Here is a 14,674-nt window from a genome sequence, read left to right as displayed (position 1 = left end):
AGGGGGGAGGGGTGGGGGTAGAATGTCCCATTAGTCAAATTTAATAACATAGATGGATTCAATCCATCCCAAAATAACAAAACATGTGACACATTAAGCATTTTATTAGTAGCAAAAAAATTGCAGAAACAAGAAAAAAAAATTTTTATTGTAAAAACAGAGGGATGAAATCTCAAAAAAAAACAACGAAACAAGGGAGAAATGACACCGCGTTACGATTACACAAACCTCTTACGGTTTACCATCACGACATCTTTTGACATTGTTCCCACACAATCTCACAACAAAAGTAAAATGTCAAAAGATTTCGTGATAGCAATCCATAAGATTGTGATGTCATTGTGGAATTGTAATGTGATGTCATTCCTCCCTTGTTTCGTTTTTGTTTTGTTTTTTGAGATTTCATCCCTCTGTTTTTACATTTTTCTTAAATTGTATAAAAAAAAATTTATTGTCAAATAAAGCAGTGACAAAGAGATAATTCGATTTGTTAGAAACAGCAAGTTGGCAGAAAATCACAGCAAAATGAGAGATTTTGAGTTCTGCTGATGGAGGAAGCAATTGGCCAGAAAACTCCACACAGTGCAACAAAGGACCCCCATGCACAATGTCCAACTTCACTATTTTGACGACATCAATTGGGTACCAAGGATCAAATGTGGAGCTCTGGCTCAAACAGATGTCCGAGGATTATTCCACCAGGAACGAGAACAGCACTCGGTAGAGCGCACACCTCCGCCAGGCTGAACAGTTTACATTTTGTATCCCACTTACCGGCCGGATCTGTAACTGGACCTGAACCAAAATCGAATCGGCTTGTTCTTGTCACCTACCCAACTCATCCACCAAGTTTTGGCATAACCTGTCCGCAACTTTTTGAAATTTCATGCAATGTAAAATTTTTGTCCCCGACTCTCTAAAAAGATTTCAAAATTCTCATATCTGGATTCAGATCTTCGCCATAATTGTATCAATTTGGTCCTTGTCATACACCCAACCAGTCAACTAATTTTCGCCCGAATCTGTCCATAACGTGTTTGAGAAATTGTGTTATACGTTGTTTTTGGCCCGATCTCTTAATGGTGAAGAATGACTTAAAAAATTATCGGATCCGAATCTTCACCAAAATCGAATCAATTCGCCCTTGTCACACATCCAACCGAATCACTAAATTTCCTCTGGATACATCCATAAAATTTTGAGATATTCTTCTCACAGACAGACAGACAGACAGACAGACAGACAGACAGACAGGGGTGAAAACATAACCTCTGCCCACCTTTGGTGACAGAGGTAATAACACATATTGGGAAGAAAAAAGAACTAGCTGGAAATTCCAACTGGACCCATTGTCCCATGTCTGGATTTACTCTCGAGAAAGACTATTGCGGGAGCCAAATCTGCTGCCACTGTGTACCATGCGACTCAAATTCACTCCTTACCCGCATTTTAACACAGGCTTCATGGGTTGAGTCCGTTCCGCGGAGGTCCTTAACCAGCATGGATCCCAAATACTGCATCAGGCACAACAGTGGGTGGGAACAGGAGAAGAAAATGAAACGTATGACGACAATTTTTGGCAATTAATGAAAGCCGATAATCATGCTCAATCACAAGGCTTTCAATTATAAGCAGGATGTGTGCCGATACCGATCGACTCTTGTACTGCTCGGCAATTGCCACCTGGGATGTGTCCAAAAATGGGATACGTTGATGCAGATCAACAGAGTGCAAAACCGTGTGGGAATTTGTGATCAATTTATATTGTGCACTAAACACAATGGCCTGCTTAATGCCGTTGAAACTACTGATGTAGATCACCGTAATGCATGTCAGGCCAAATGCATATCCGACCATCATTGTAAAGTATGTTTCAGGAGAAATAATTTCATTGTAATTATAAATGCTTAACACGCTTGGGAACCAAATCTTCATGGTAAATGTCTTTGCAATATTATATACCCATGAGGAAGGAAAGTGGAAATGGGATAAAGGAAAAAAGGTGGGGGGAGTGCAAGAAAAGGGGCAATAAAAGGGAAATTAAGATGGGAGGAGATGCCGTGAAGGATAGAGATAAGGAAAGGTGGGGTCGGGGTGAGAATGAAGTTGGGAGGAGGAAAGAGAGAAGGAATAAAAGGGAAATTAAGTTGGGAGGAAACAGAGTGAAGGATATTGAGAAGGAGCAATCAAAGAGAAATGAAGTTGCGAGGATGTAAAATACAGGGAAGAGAAGGGAAGGAGAATGTGTGATTCATGCAATGAAGAATGAACTCTGCATTACTGTTTTAGTTTTTATTATCAGTCCATTTTACAATAAAAAAATATTTTTGTTGTTTAAAAAACAAATGATTTATTTATCATCAAAAGTGAAATAAATGCATCAAACAAATGTATAGGAAAGGCATTTTGTGCTACAACGAAATACAGCCATCGGTAGCGATGGTGGCAGACAAAGTGCGTAAGGGCAAACGAGAACCTTTCATGCTGCGGAGTGCCGATGTACTTTGTGGAAGTGAACATTTGATATTAAGAGGGTAGTTCAAATTTGCTCGAACTCTGCTTTTGTTTGATGTTTGTTTGATCCCTGACTTACAAACTTGCACCTGACCATGAGAGAGTCATCAATATATTGCGCCACCATTCAAATATAAATTTTCAACAAGGTTGGCGTTTCCTTTGACCAGAAATTTCGCCAACATTCATCTTTCCACTCTCAGTTATTTCCATCACTGTCACTGCAACCATCACCTCGCTTTTCAGCACGTCCAAAGCGGGTGATTTTGGGGATCGGCCATCGATGATAAAGATGCGAGAATAAAATCAAGTTGTCCGCTGTGAAGGAGCACAGGATGCTAATGCTTGGGGCCTCATCCTTTGTGGGGGAACAAAGGACAAATCAGTTTAGTTCGCCTGTCTGCCATGCAGCGGGACAGGGATTTGCAACCGCGTCCGTGCGTCCCTGCATATGTGTGTCTGTGTCTAAGTGTCTGCGTGCATGTGTCTGTCCAGGCCAAAATGTTTTTAGCATTTGAGCTTTTGTCATCGGATTTTCAACAAACCCTTATTATGAGAATATGGAGAAAAATAATTAATAATTGGGTCAAAGGGCAAAGTCACAGTAAGTATAATTAGGCCTTAGAATACGATTCGCTGCACAGTGCAAGACAGTTGGGTTTTGTGTTCGCTAATTGATAAAAAAAAAATTTGAACACTAATTTTATGTATTTTTGTGTATGCAGAACACTAATTAATACATTTTACTTTTTTTTTTTTCAGCTGACATTTTTGTCAAATTTATTGAATTTTCAGCATACAAGTCGAGAGTTTATTCCCCCACCCCCGGAAGTCCAGGCCTCGACTCGAACTCAGAATCGACTTATCTATGGTATAAGACATTGAATTACACAAATGGAAAAAAAAATTCAAAGTGTGATCCCAGTAACATAAATTTTCTGAAATAAATTGCATAATTGGTCATTTAAAAGGTCCTACAGAAACCATTGCCACGAACGTTTGCCGACTGGATGAGCAAACGAACGCTAATCCGCTCACCGACGCATGCAAAATCATCCAATCGATAACGAGCACGCGTTTAACAATTACATTTGACCCATCCCTTTCAATCTTAATCAGATGTATCCATCCTCACTACTTCATATCAAAAATGCCTCCAGTCAAGTCACGCAAGTCCAACACGACGGGCTCCTACGTTGTTAAGTTTGCTGAGGAAAATGGAAGGAACATGGCTTTGCACAGGAAATACGGTGTCAGCGAGAAATACGTTCGGGTCTGGCAAAATGTAATGTACTACGAGACGGTGCCGGTAATGATTCTGCAGCTCATTTTAAATAGCGCACCTCGACATGATAAGAAACGAGCTGAAAAAAATGTTTACTTTCCCAAATTATCCGAAAGGTCGTCCCACAAAGTAGTTCAAAAAAAACCATGCACAAAATAACTCATCGATATTCATCACCCTGGAAGTAGCGTGGCTAGCGATGGCGTTGTGAGCGTCAGGGAGGAGGAATTAACGACTCTATTGTTCTGACTGACAGTTTTGATAACGACCATAGTTGATTTTGCTTCATCTTGTACTCCAAATCGACTTATCTATGAATGAAGGAATAAAAATCGGAAAAATTGTCAATTCGTCTGATACTACATTATTGAAAAATACGGTAGTTCGAGTACAAAGCGGATGTGGACAAGCTTTTGTATTTTGATATGCTTTCTCGTTCTTGCGTTTTTAATCCTTTGTGCCACCAACGCAGACCATTGGGTTTGCACTGAAATTATGAACTGGACCAACACTGAAGACCTCCCCCCCCCCCAAAAAAAAAGTTTTAGTACACGACTCTGCCTTTCATAAACAGAAGTTCCAGGTGAAATTTGAATAGCCCTCGTAACGGTCACACATGTTTAATATTGTTGCTTTGATATTCTCAGAGTTAAACAAAAATAGTTCACAAAAAGCAATTCCCCCCCCCACCCCCACACACCAAATGACACTAAAATGTGATCTGCGTTCCGTGTAACGAACACGGTGTTCTCCAAAAAAAAACAACGTGCTACATCAATCCAATACAAAATGAACAACGTTGTCGTTCGTGTATTTCAAATTTTGGAGACTGCTCACGTAATCACCCACAAATTCGCCTTAAAAACAGGTATTTCTCGTCTCGGAGGGGAGTTTTTTTATTTTGGATACCTTCAAACCACTTTATTCACAAACTAGCACATAAGGAGTTTTGCTCGGGCATCGAGTCGATTACAGCAATCAAAAAGATAACAACCAGGTAAAGATGCCATAAAAAAAACTTGACTTTGTGTATTTTTTTATTATTTTATCAAGTGTGCAGGGCTTACGTATGCCTCGTAGTCGCACGACGAGAATATGAGATGCTCAGGCTGGTGCTGCCACTGTTGGATGGGGGCCGAGGGTGTCGCTTCATTGGGAGGCCGCAGTACTAGCGATGGCTCACAGCACTCTTCCTGAAGACAGTGCGCATAGATGTTTTCCTTTTGAGTAAACGGCTCGAGAGCCGCACACCGGATGATAGGATAAGTTTCCTTATGATGATTTTCTTCAGACTATGAGCAAAGCATTCCATTTAAGTGTGCAACAAAAACAACATGGTGAAAGGGGGCGGGGTGGGGGTGGTGAGTACACAGATGTTGAGGCATTTCATAATTAGGGTTTCTCATTAGGCCTTGCTCGCCAACCGGTACTGGGCAAGAATGGCGAGTATGCCAATACCCCCAATGTGGGGTTGAGAGAGGCCTTTCATTCTGTGGAGGACTGAAGATTTCATTAAAAAAAATTTTTTTTTTATGACGGACAGATCAGCAAAGTACATAGGAACGTCCCAGCACCATCGGTCATGGTCTCGGATGGGAATGCTAAACACTTGGTTCACTTGCGCAACAGCAACATTATTCGTCATCGTTCAGCATGTTAATAAAATTCATTTCAAATACACACGAGAATTTCAAAAAGGGAACAAGAACACATTTTGAAAGAAAGATTTAAAACTATCCGGATACTCTCACCATTTGGTTCAGTCGGGTTGGTTTCTGTTGTGAAGAATCATAGCGATCGCCGAAGGACGCGAGAACTCTTTTCCGGTGTCCAACCAAAGCGATTTTCAGCACCTAAGCGGAAAACGAAAAAGCACAACATTACTTTAAAATTATTAGAGTCGTTTTTTTATGCATGAGCAATGGCCGTGTGCCTTCTTGATAAGAAGCAATCCACGTCATTTTATGGCAGCCATGCGCTTGCTTCTGGTAACAAGTAATGGCACACCATCCGAGCACACGGCTGAGAGCGTGTGGCCGTGGTATTCACAAAAGGATGCCAAGCGAGCAGAGGAAGAACCTTTAGGAGAGAAATGTTCAAACCAACATGTTACATTGCGAAATGTACGACGGAGTTTGTTATGCTTCGAGTAATGGCCCATTAAAATTCAAAAAGCTCTGCAGTATCTGCATATTTCAAAGCAATCACCGATGGGAATGAGCAGAATTGAGATGCCGCTCGCAGCGGAGAATCGATGCACAAGCGTGCCACATGCTTTCGTCAAATTCATTTCTCCGACGGCTGCACACATTGGAAACCACCATGTAAGCGAGAACCATCTTACGGTGAGAGGCTGGACCTTCGCACCGGTGGTCCGAGGGGAAACAAACATCGGCAGAACCACCGGCGCGACGGATATTTTGCATCAGCATCGACTTACGTTGACGAGCTCGATCTCCCAGAGTTTCTTCACTTGCTCCATGGATGAGTAACCGTTCATGGTGAATGTGTTCAGGTAATCTCGTAGCTCCAGGGAATCTAACCATTCCGCTATGGTTGAGGGGTTGTAGCCATCATATCCTATCCTTCGAACCTGAATAGGAAACGGTGCAAAACACCGACGTCACGAGAACAATTCTGATAAGGAACCAAGCACTTCGTGAAGGTCTCGTGTCGGTCTGCATCGGCGGACACAGTTAGAACAAGAATGGTACTCGGTAGAGCGCGTACCTCCGCCAAGCTGATTAGTTTAGGTTTTGTATTAAACCGATAGGCCGGATCTGGATTCAGACTTGAACGAAAATTGAATTGGCTTGTTCTTGTTACTTAATGAACTCATCCGCCAAGTTTCGTCTGAATCCATCTACAACTTTGAGAAATCTGCTATATATCGTCTTAGCCCCATCACTCAATATTCCTGGTGTTGGCTTAACTGTTAGGGTGGCGAGCTTGGGATCCTAGGGTCCTGAGTTAAAATCCCGCTCAGCTGTTGAATTAATACCAGGTGGGGTTAACTCTGCCTGTCATCCTTCCGAAGTCGGTAAAATGAGTGCCAGCTTGCTGGTATCCTGTGTCGGAGTGGTGACCTGTCCAGGATTGTGCCCAATAGCCAAGGAGACGGCGTAGGCAGAACCAACGATCTGCACAGAGTATGGTCCCAATGTCCTCCTCCTCCTCCTCCCATCACTCAATGGTGAAAAATCGCAAAAAAATTTATTGGATCCAGATCCAGATCTTCATCAAAATCTAATCACTGCATGTGTGTCACACACCCACACTCTCCACCAAATTTTGACCGAATCCGTCCACAACTTTTTGAGATATCCTGTTCGCAAACAAACAGACAGACAGACAGACAGACAGACAGACAGACAGACAGGCATGAAAACATAACCTCCATCCACCTTCGGTGGCGGAGGTAATGATATGTTTCTACAAACCGAAGGTTGACAAAGGTAGGCAAACTGCCGTGGGAAGCAAAGTGAAAAACAGAACTTTGCTGGAGCAAATAATTCCGAAGAAGGACCAACACCCGTTGGTCCTTCTTCCCAGCAGTCATTAGTAGCATGTCTTGGTCAACTTTCAGTTGTTAAGTTATAACTCAAGAATTATCATGTTTTCAGAACAAAATGAAGCACATAAGAGACACGAGCGACTCGATGAACTGGCCATGTGTTACACAAGGCACCATAATGCTCTTTCCTGAAATGGCAGGAGCATGAATGTGCAATTATAATTGGCAAAGGCTGTTGTTGAATGAGACAGAGTCACAATGGGGGTGGGAAAGGCCGCATATTATTCAATTGTACCATCCATCCATTGTAATTCGATGATTATGATTACGTTATTAAATTTACCCTGATGAACACCAGGAAGCATTACAATACAAGGTGTGCTTAGATATTTAAAACAAATGAAACGGTCCATCAATGAGATGAATTACTTCGTACGCAGCCTGTGGCTGCTGATTGCATCATTTGCTGGGAGCGCAGCTGTTCCGCTTATGCAGTGCCCCTGTTACCAGTAAGTTGGTACTGTACTCATTTTGCTGACCGTGGAAGGACGACAGGCTGAGTCAACGCACCTGGCGTTATTTAACGCAACGACAGGGGCTCAAACTCAAGACCTTAAGATCTGAAGTCAGCCATCTTAACCGCCAAGCCAACACCAGGCTGATTCAATGAGATCAACAAATACTTAGCACTGCACTCCGAGAGGAGATTTCAATTGACTTTCTCTACGAACACCATTCGCAGCGATTTTCACCTTTTAACTGGTCACAGTTTTTATTTCTTACGCCAAGCCAAGAATGCGTGGACATGACACAACACGACATGAGAACGTGACGAATCATCAGGATCGGCATACAGTGTTAACAAAGATAAGACATTAGCCTTTTCAGAAGTTGTGAAAGGTTCAGATTGTTGAATTTCTCCTGAACATTGTAAAATCTAATTGCTCTCCATCAATGATTTCAAACACCATCAGATTTTGCCCGACAGCAGCAGTTTCACGTGGGATTCCAGTTGACACCGCTTGCGAGGGATGGGCACTCTCTGCCGTTAGCCAATCAAAACGGCTTCAACTGCAGGATGTCACCTTGGTTTTGGTCCACCGAGTACGGGATCCACACGGGGCTCCCATTGGTTGACCGACATCACCCCTTGTCTGTCAATCACTGTGCGTGCGTAATGGTTCAATTGTAATGGTGGTTTTAATTGCACTCGTTGTTGTCTAATGCACATATTATTATTATTATTATTATTATTATGAAACCCATTTCTTTCGAAAGTGGAAAATTTAGCAAAGTTGAAGTCTCAGCAAATCCATAACCTTCGATCTCTGCAGAAAAAAGTAGCGTTATGGAATGTTTCTGCGTTATGTTGTCTTTGACAAGGGGACATAAGGAAAGAGGGGTCCAGGTTGGAGGGTTATAATGATAGGTAATAATAACAATAGTTGTATTATTATTACATTGCCAACCCAAACCTATCAATCCATTCATGGTAGATTAGAAATGAATGAAGTATTTACAGACTCCATTATGTACAAAATTGGCACGTTGCTTCCTCAATGATGAGGGGGAAGCTTCCCAGGCAAGGAAGGGGTCATGCGGCGTGCTCGTATTTTTGCATATGTGCATATCCTGCTCAAGAGCAGAGGAAGGACGCAACTACAAAAGGTTATCCCTTGGTGCCTCGCGTCACCTCCCATCACAGCAATGGTTTGGTGAACAGATTTACTGATCCCTCAAAACGTAGGGCAGCCATCACCAGGGCTTAATTATATGTTTGTTCATGGGCACAGACACGGGCCCCAAGTGCGAACTTGCCTTGGGAAGCATGCGCGCAGCTTGCAGCAGTTTCTGCCGGTGGCTCGAATTCAAGATTCCGATTTCCAACAGGTCCTGGTCTTCCATGGCATTGCCCTGAACATGAGAACACAAACTTAACAGAAAATTCGACACGTGGCACACATCATGTGACATGCAAGGCATAAGGTCACGACCTTACAAGGACGCCTCCAATCGATGCTGGCCTGCGGGATGGCACGTGCTTTGCTTCAAAAAGGCCGTTATTCTGAAGCTTCCCGAGTTCTAATTTGCCCAAAGTCAACCTTGAGCATGCATAGATCACAATGATTAACTATTTACATTTAATAATGGTTTAACCGAGATATGTGGACGGGGCTCGATGAGAGTCAACGACGGAGTCTGTTACACTCCATGCAGACACAAGTGACTATTACCCGAAAAGCCGTGTCTTGATACGAACTCCTTAAGCAAACACTGAAAGTTCCCTGAAGGTCACGACTGATGATAAGGACAACTTAATAAATTATTGGCATTAAAACATATAATTTCATGAAATGCTTGGTAAAGAAACACAATAATGTGAGAAAAAGAAAAATTTGACTTGTAGCTCAGGACCACTTTTATCGAATCCCTGAGCCCGAATAATTATTTGCCCTCCATGTACAACCCACTTATCTATGATGCAAACACAAATCTGCCGTTGCTTCAAACCATCTGAGTAGATAATCTTCCCACCCTGTCAAATACGGCAAGCCATTTCCATAATCTATTTGTTCAATATGTGCACAAGCCTCCTGCACATCTATACTGGCCTACATTATTGGCCTGTCACACTGATCCCTGCATGAGCTATGCACGGCAGCCATGTTGTGAGGGAGGAAAAGCATGCTGTCACAGCGGCAGGGGCCAAACTGGTCAGAAGCCCAGCAGGAACTGAGTGGGATGCGGGGATGCGTGCGAGCGCTCATCGCCTGCCTTGAAGGATGAACCGCACCGGGCAAATCCCGAAGGCATATGATCCTCTTGAGCCGTCACGCATTCCCAAACCGTGGGAATCTTTCTGTGATATTTGGCCTCTTATCACAGTCAGTATTATCAAGCACACAATGGTCCGGGCCTCGCCATTCATGTGGAAAGGCAAATTACCGAATGGAGCCGGAGACGCGTCATATTTTGATGCAATTGTAAAAAGGTTAAGGTATTTTTGGAATGGCCCAAAAAAGGATCGCAAGTGGGACGTAAAGCATCATTTGTTCTACGTCGCGACATAAATACATATACTAGGTGCCACTTACCAGGAAATTGATGTCGTCAAAGCCATTGGCCACGAGCTGGCTCTCGTACTGCTGTATGCCGAGACTCTCGAGCCACTGGCCCACCGTCTGTGCCGGGCTCTGAACACCTACAGCCATGGGAAAAGGTCCACGTCGGTAGGCGTTCACACCATCCATGCGGTAACATTGACATTCTGACACGGAGCGCTGCGAGTGCCACATTCTGCCAGCCACGCGGAGCTAGGCTGTGTCGCACCACTCGGAACCGGGGGTGCCGGGCGAGCAGACACCACAGAGCATTGCTGAGCTAGCCCTCGCGCCGGCACACGGAAGCGTGCCGTTCTGCATCGAGATCAGGACGCGTGCTCAGCCCAACCCAGCCCAGCCCGTCCGCATTTGGTGACGTACAGCATCTGCCGCAGACTGCTCATTGCCTATTCGCCATCCCACAGGAAAGCGCAGCTGTGGCCAAGTGAGCACGTGCCAGGATCTCAGTCTTCGTCATGCAGTTCCTCACTCTACCTGCTATCTATCCCACACTCTGGACATGGAAATAGGCCATCTCTTATAGTTAAGCATTAAAGGCGCACACACATTGGACGTGCACCTGCACCGACGAGGCTGGGATGTACCAGATTTGCACGACACTAAAGGAGGCATTACGCTTGACATTGAGACCATTTGCCAATTGGAGGACGGTGCGCAAATCGTAATAACGGGACAATTTCTGCAGGGCAAATAGACTTTGGCTTTCAAAACTGATGTGGACGTGCAGATGGTTGGCCGTGGATGCACACATTCAGCAGATGCTCAATTAAAATAAAATTACAAAAAACACAAATATGTACAGGATTTCAATAAGTGGTGAGAGTGAAGCAGCACAGCAGGTAACGCACAAGAATGGGAGTAATCAAGACGTGCAAGGCAAACAGCTGTACGAACATGGAGCGAGAATGTTAACAGACGAGACCACAAACAAGCACGCACGCACAAAAGTGTAAAGGACACACCTCTCGGTCAGGTCAATCCAGAGAATTGCTTTTCTGTTGCATCACAGTGGCACGGGAGCACCATCAGTGCAAATATTGAAACGTCTTAGCACCGAGCGTAAATCTAAAGTGCACTCCAATGACAATGTAATCGATTCAATCGAGGAGCAGATACGTTTGAAGCAAAGTAAATAATAAACTGACATCTCAAGCTTCCTTTACAAGAAAACGAACAAACAAACTTGCCTTTCTTAACAGCTTCTTCTTTTGGGTCCAAAACGTCATCTTTCTTGATACCCGCACCGATGGAACTCATAATCCGATCAATCTGCAGATCGGACAAACACAACAAAACTTCAAAGCAAGCACTAAATAATGACAACAATAAAAATAACAACTCGCAAAGGTAACCGGCGCTTCACTGACTGAGTTAATAATAAAAAAAAATCAACGTGTTGTACTTCAAAAACATTCTGCTCTATTCACTAGATAATTTACTCGAGGTAATCCTCCGCCTGCTTGGAATTCATCTAACATCACCTTCATCAACCATCCTTCCTGCTTATATATGGTGCGAGCAAAAATCACTTCCACTTCACTGCGAAGCTCAGTGTTGGATGGTTTGGTTTGAACCCAACTTAAAATGAGTGAAATTAAACATTTAAAAAAAAAACTTTTCAATTATTCTCACTCGTATTTCAGCATCACCGTAATCCATACTATCAAGTTGTTTCAACTTTCTTTGTACAAGATGATTATTTATAATACTGGATACCACCAGGTAGTGCTATATGATACACATTTACAGAGAGAATTGGGGTCTTCTCCTCAGTTTAAACTCCCTCCCCCAGATATGCTACCCTGCCAGAAACCATGCCTGGGGTACACTTAGGGAACATGCAAAATTTTGTTGAATTTGGTTCAGTAGTTTTAAAGTTTTTGAAGCATATATAAACAAATTATCTATTTATAAAAATTCACTAAGAATAAATGGATGATAAAATGTCAGGTTGCATCAAGAGGTAGCTGTCACCGCTTGTCGACGCGTCACAAAGCCCATTAGTCGTGTATCCAAGTACTTTGGCCATTCGTAATCAATTTAAGGTGATAGCTTCGCATCTCAAAACATCACATCTCATCACCAGATGTTTAATAACATCTGCTCGATTGTTAAACACCCAACCACTGCCCACCTCCCCCCCCACCAAACCCCCAAACCATCACCATCACAAAAATTGAAATCTCTTTAACATGCCTGAAAAGTGAATTTGTTTCAAGACCACAAAGCTTTACAAACTCCTTCAGCAAACACTGAAAGTATCTGGAGGGAAAGCCACATCCACTTTTGCTTTTTAACAGTCACTCCGGGCATTGAACAGTCATTTAAAACATGAAAAAGCAGGTTTGTGTAATTAATCACCGGCCGGACATCATATTTGGGAGATGTCCAACAAAAAAAAAAAAACATGGTAACGTAACTAGGGGAAACGACATGACATTTGAACTGTGAACTGTTGGTTTGAATGAAATCGGGAGAGAGGGAGAAAAAAAAAAAGATGGAAAATAAGTTGAAAACATCCAAAAAGGTCATTTAACACCTGCCAAAGCATTGCTGCCCGCACCCCAACACCTGGCATGTTCGAACAGCCGGTACAGTTTGTCCCCCACCCCTCTCATCGTCGTCTTTTGACACATTCCGTTCATGTCAATTTATCCAGCACGGCATTGCATGCGGAAACAGAAATGTGCAACTTGGCCGCGTCTCGTTGAGGATTATTCCGACGATGGAGTAAAACGTCCAAAAGATGGCGGCAATTAAAATGACTAAAGAACACCCTCCTCGAGTAGGCCCGACCAAAATATCTTAATTTACTTTTTAATTTATGCCCAAGAAAAGGGGAGGAAAAAACAAAAAACAAAGACGTCCCGGGCATGCGATCGTCCCAGAGTCGCCAGGCTGGATCTGCGATTCCACCAGCACGAGTAAACGTGTCCATAATTTGCCGTTTCTTCAAACGGAACATTGCACGGCAACCTGGAAGGCTCCCGGGCACAGTCCAGGAATGTTAAGTGTGTCGTGACGAGTAAGCATTAGGAATGACCAATTGTTGGAGGTAGAACGAGTACATGGAGACATGCACAGACACAGCGAGACAAACGGGGAGGTTAGGGGAGCGAGATAACGGACACATTTTGGCTCGAGAGGACAGAATTGAAAGCCATTGCAATTTCTCACTGCTTTTGTGAGATTGCAGGTTTTCCTACCAGCTTCACACCGGAAAGCACACTGTGTTTCACAAAAAGATTTTCACTCATTGCCCAAGGAACCGATTTTAGAACACCATTCAGGGCAGCCTTCACATTTGGGAACATCTGATTGACAGCATTTTCTGAGCAAATCATCCCCCTCCACAAGGCCTTGCAACGGAACAATTGCCTCAGCAGGTGTGGATGACATGAAATAACATCTTACAAGATAGGTCATATTTTGGTGCATCATCAAATCCTGTACATCAAAAGGTGATGTCATATGATGAACATTTCTTTTAAAAATAGCACCCAAGTCTCTCACAGTGCAACACTAATGCCCTTTCGGAAATGCAAAACGCCTGCTGGGATAATGGGTTTGCACAGAGTGCCTCCTGATCTTTTCCCCTACCTGCTTCAATTTCTACATGAGGTTCATTCTCACAAACGTATGTGCTTGCAAAATATATAAATAAACCATCCTGCTTTCTGTGGGTATTCCTGATGTCAAACAATCCAACTGCAGTGGTATATGTTTTTAGCTGGGTCGGGATTCGAATCCAAGCTCGACAGCTTGGAAGCGAATGTGTACCCCAAGGCTGTCCTGCTAGCACAGAATTCTACTCCATTGAAAATGGAAATATTTTTTCTTATTTAATGCAAAAACAAAACTTCCCAATGTACTTACAGGCGCAAAGCACCATAATTTCAGAAATAATTTACAGGCAGAAGGTTAGTAAATCAAAAACTAGAGCGAAGTTGATGGCGTGCCATCGCAAATCCCCACGCTTTACACCTCAAGCTAAGTTTTAAGATGGAAAAAAAGTTCTACCAGCAATGACCCAATATCAAATTTTGAGTTTAAAAAATCCTCGAGTTTGAGCCCTGTGACCCAAAGAAAGGAACATGAATCGAGGTTTGACCCCTGCATGATCCCAGGGGTCAAAAAAAAAAAAAACAGAAAATAAAACATTGTATATACATTCGACATGGGGGATGCATGAGATATGTAAAATATCATGATAAAATGTTTTTAAAATGTGCCCGTAAT

The 14,674-nt window shown here is 43.0% G+C and overlaps 1 protein-coding gene across 7 annotated transcripts in view; it reads right to left on the bottom strand.

The window, feature by feature from the left end:
* The window catches only part of ANKS1A (ankyrin repeat and sterile alpha motif domain containing 1A), a 178,563-nt gene that overhangs the window by 27,662 nt on the left and 136,227 nt on the right, over nt 1-14,674 (bottom strand). For 6 of the 7 annotated variants that reach the window (XM_085894384.1, XM_085894410.1, XM_085894428.1 and 3 more), the window contains exons 14-20: nt 11,623-11,704; nt 10,409-10,515; nt 9,132-9,227; nt 6,240-6,392; nt 5,551-5,652; nt 4,867-4,992; nt 1,443-1,514 (exon numbers count right to left, since the gene is read on the bottom strand). In XM_085894384.1, the coding sequence (XP_085750510.1) occupies nt 1,443-1,514; nt 4,867-4,992; nt 5,551-5,652; nt 6,240-6,392; nt 9,132-9,227; nt 10,409-10,515; nt 11,623-11,704 (738 nt within the window). The remainder of the gene's footprint in view (nt 1-1,442; nt 1,515-4,866; nt 4,993-5,550; nt 5,653-6,239; nt 6,393-9,131; nt 9,228-10,408; nt 10,516-11,622; nt 11,705-14,674) is intronic. The other variant, XM_085894401.1, reaches the window with a different exon arrangement.

The sequence above is a fragment of the Eptatretus burgeri genome, chromosome 1, assembly GCF_056783735.1.
Source record: "Eptatretus burgeri isolate ZD-2024b chromosome 1, Ebu_testis_v1, whole genome shotgun sequence".
Classification (NCBI taxonomy): domain Eukaryota; kingdom Metazoa; phylum Chordata; class Myxini; order Myxiniformes; family Myxinidae; genus Eptatretus; species Eptatretus burgeri.
The sequence above is the reverse complement of the archived record's forward strand: the minus strand, read 5'-3'. Positions and strand labels throughout refer to the sequence as shown.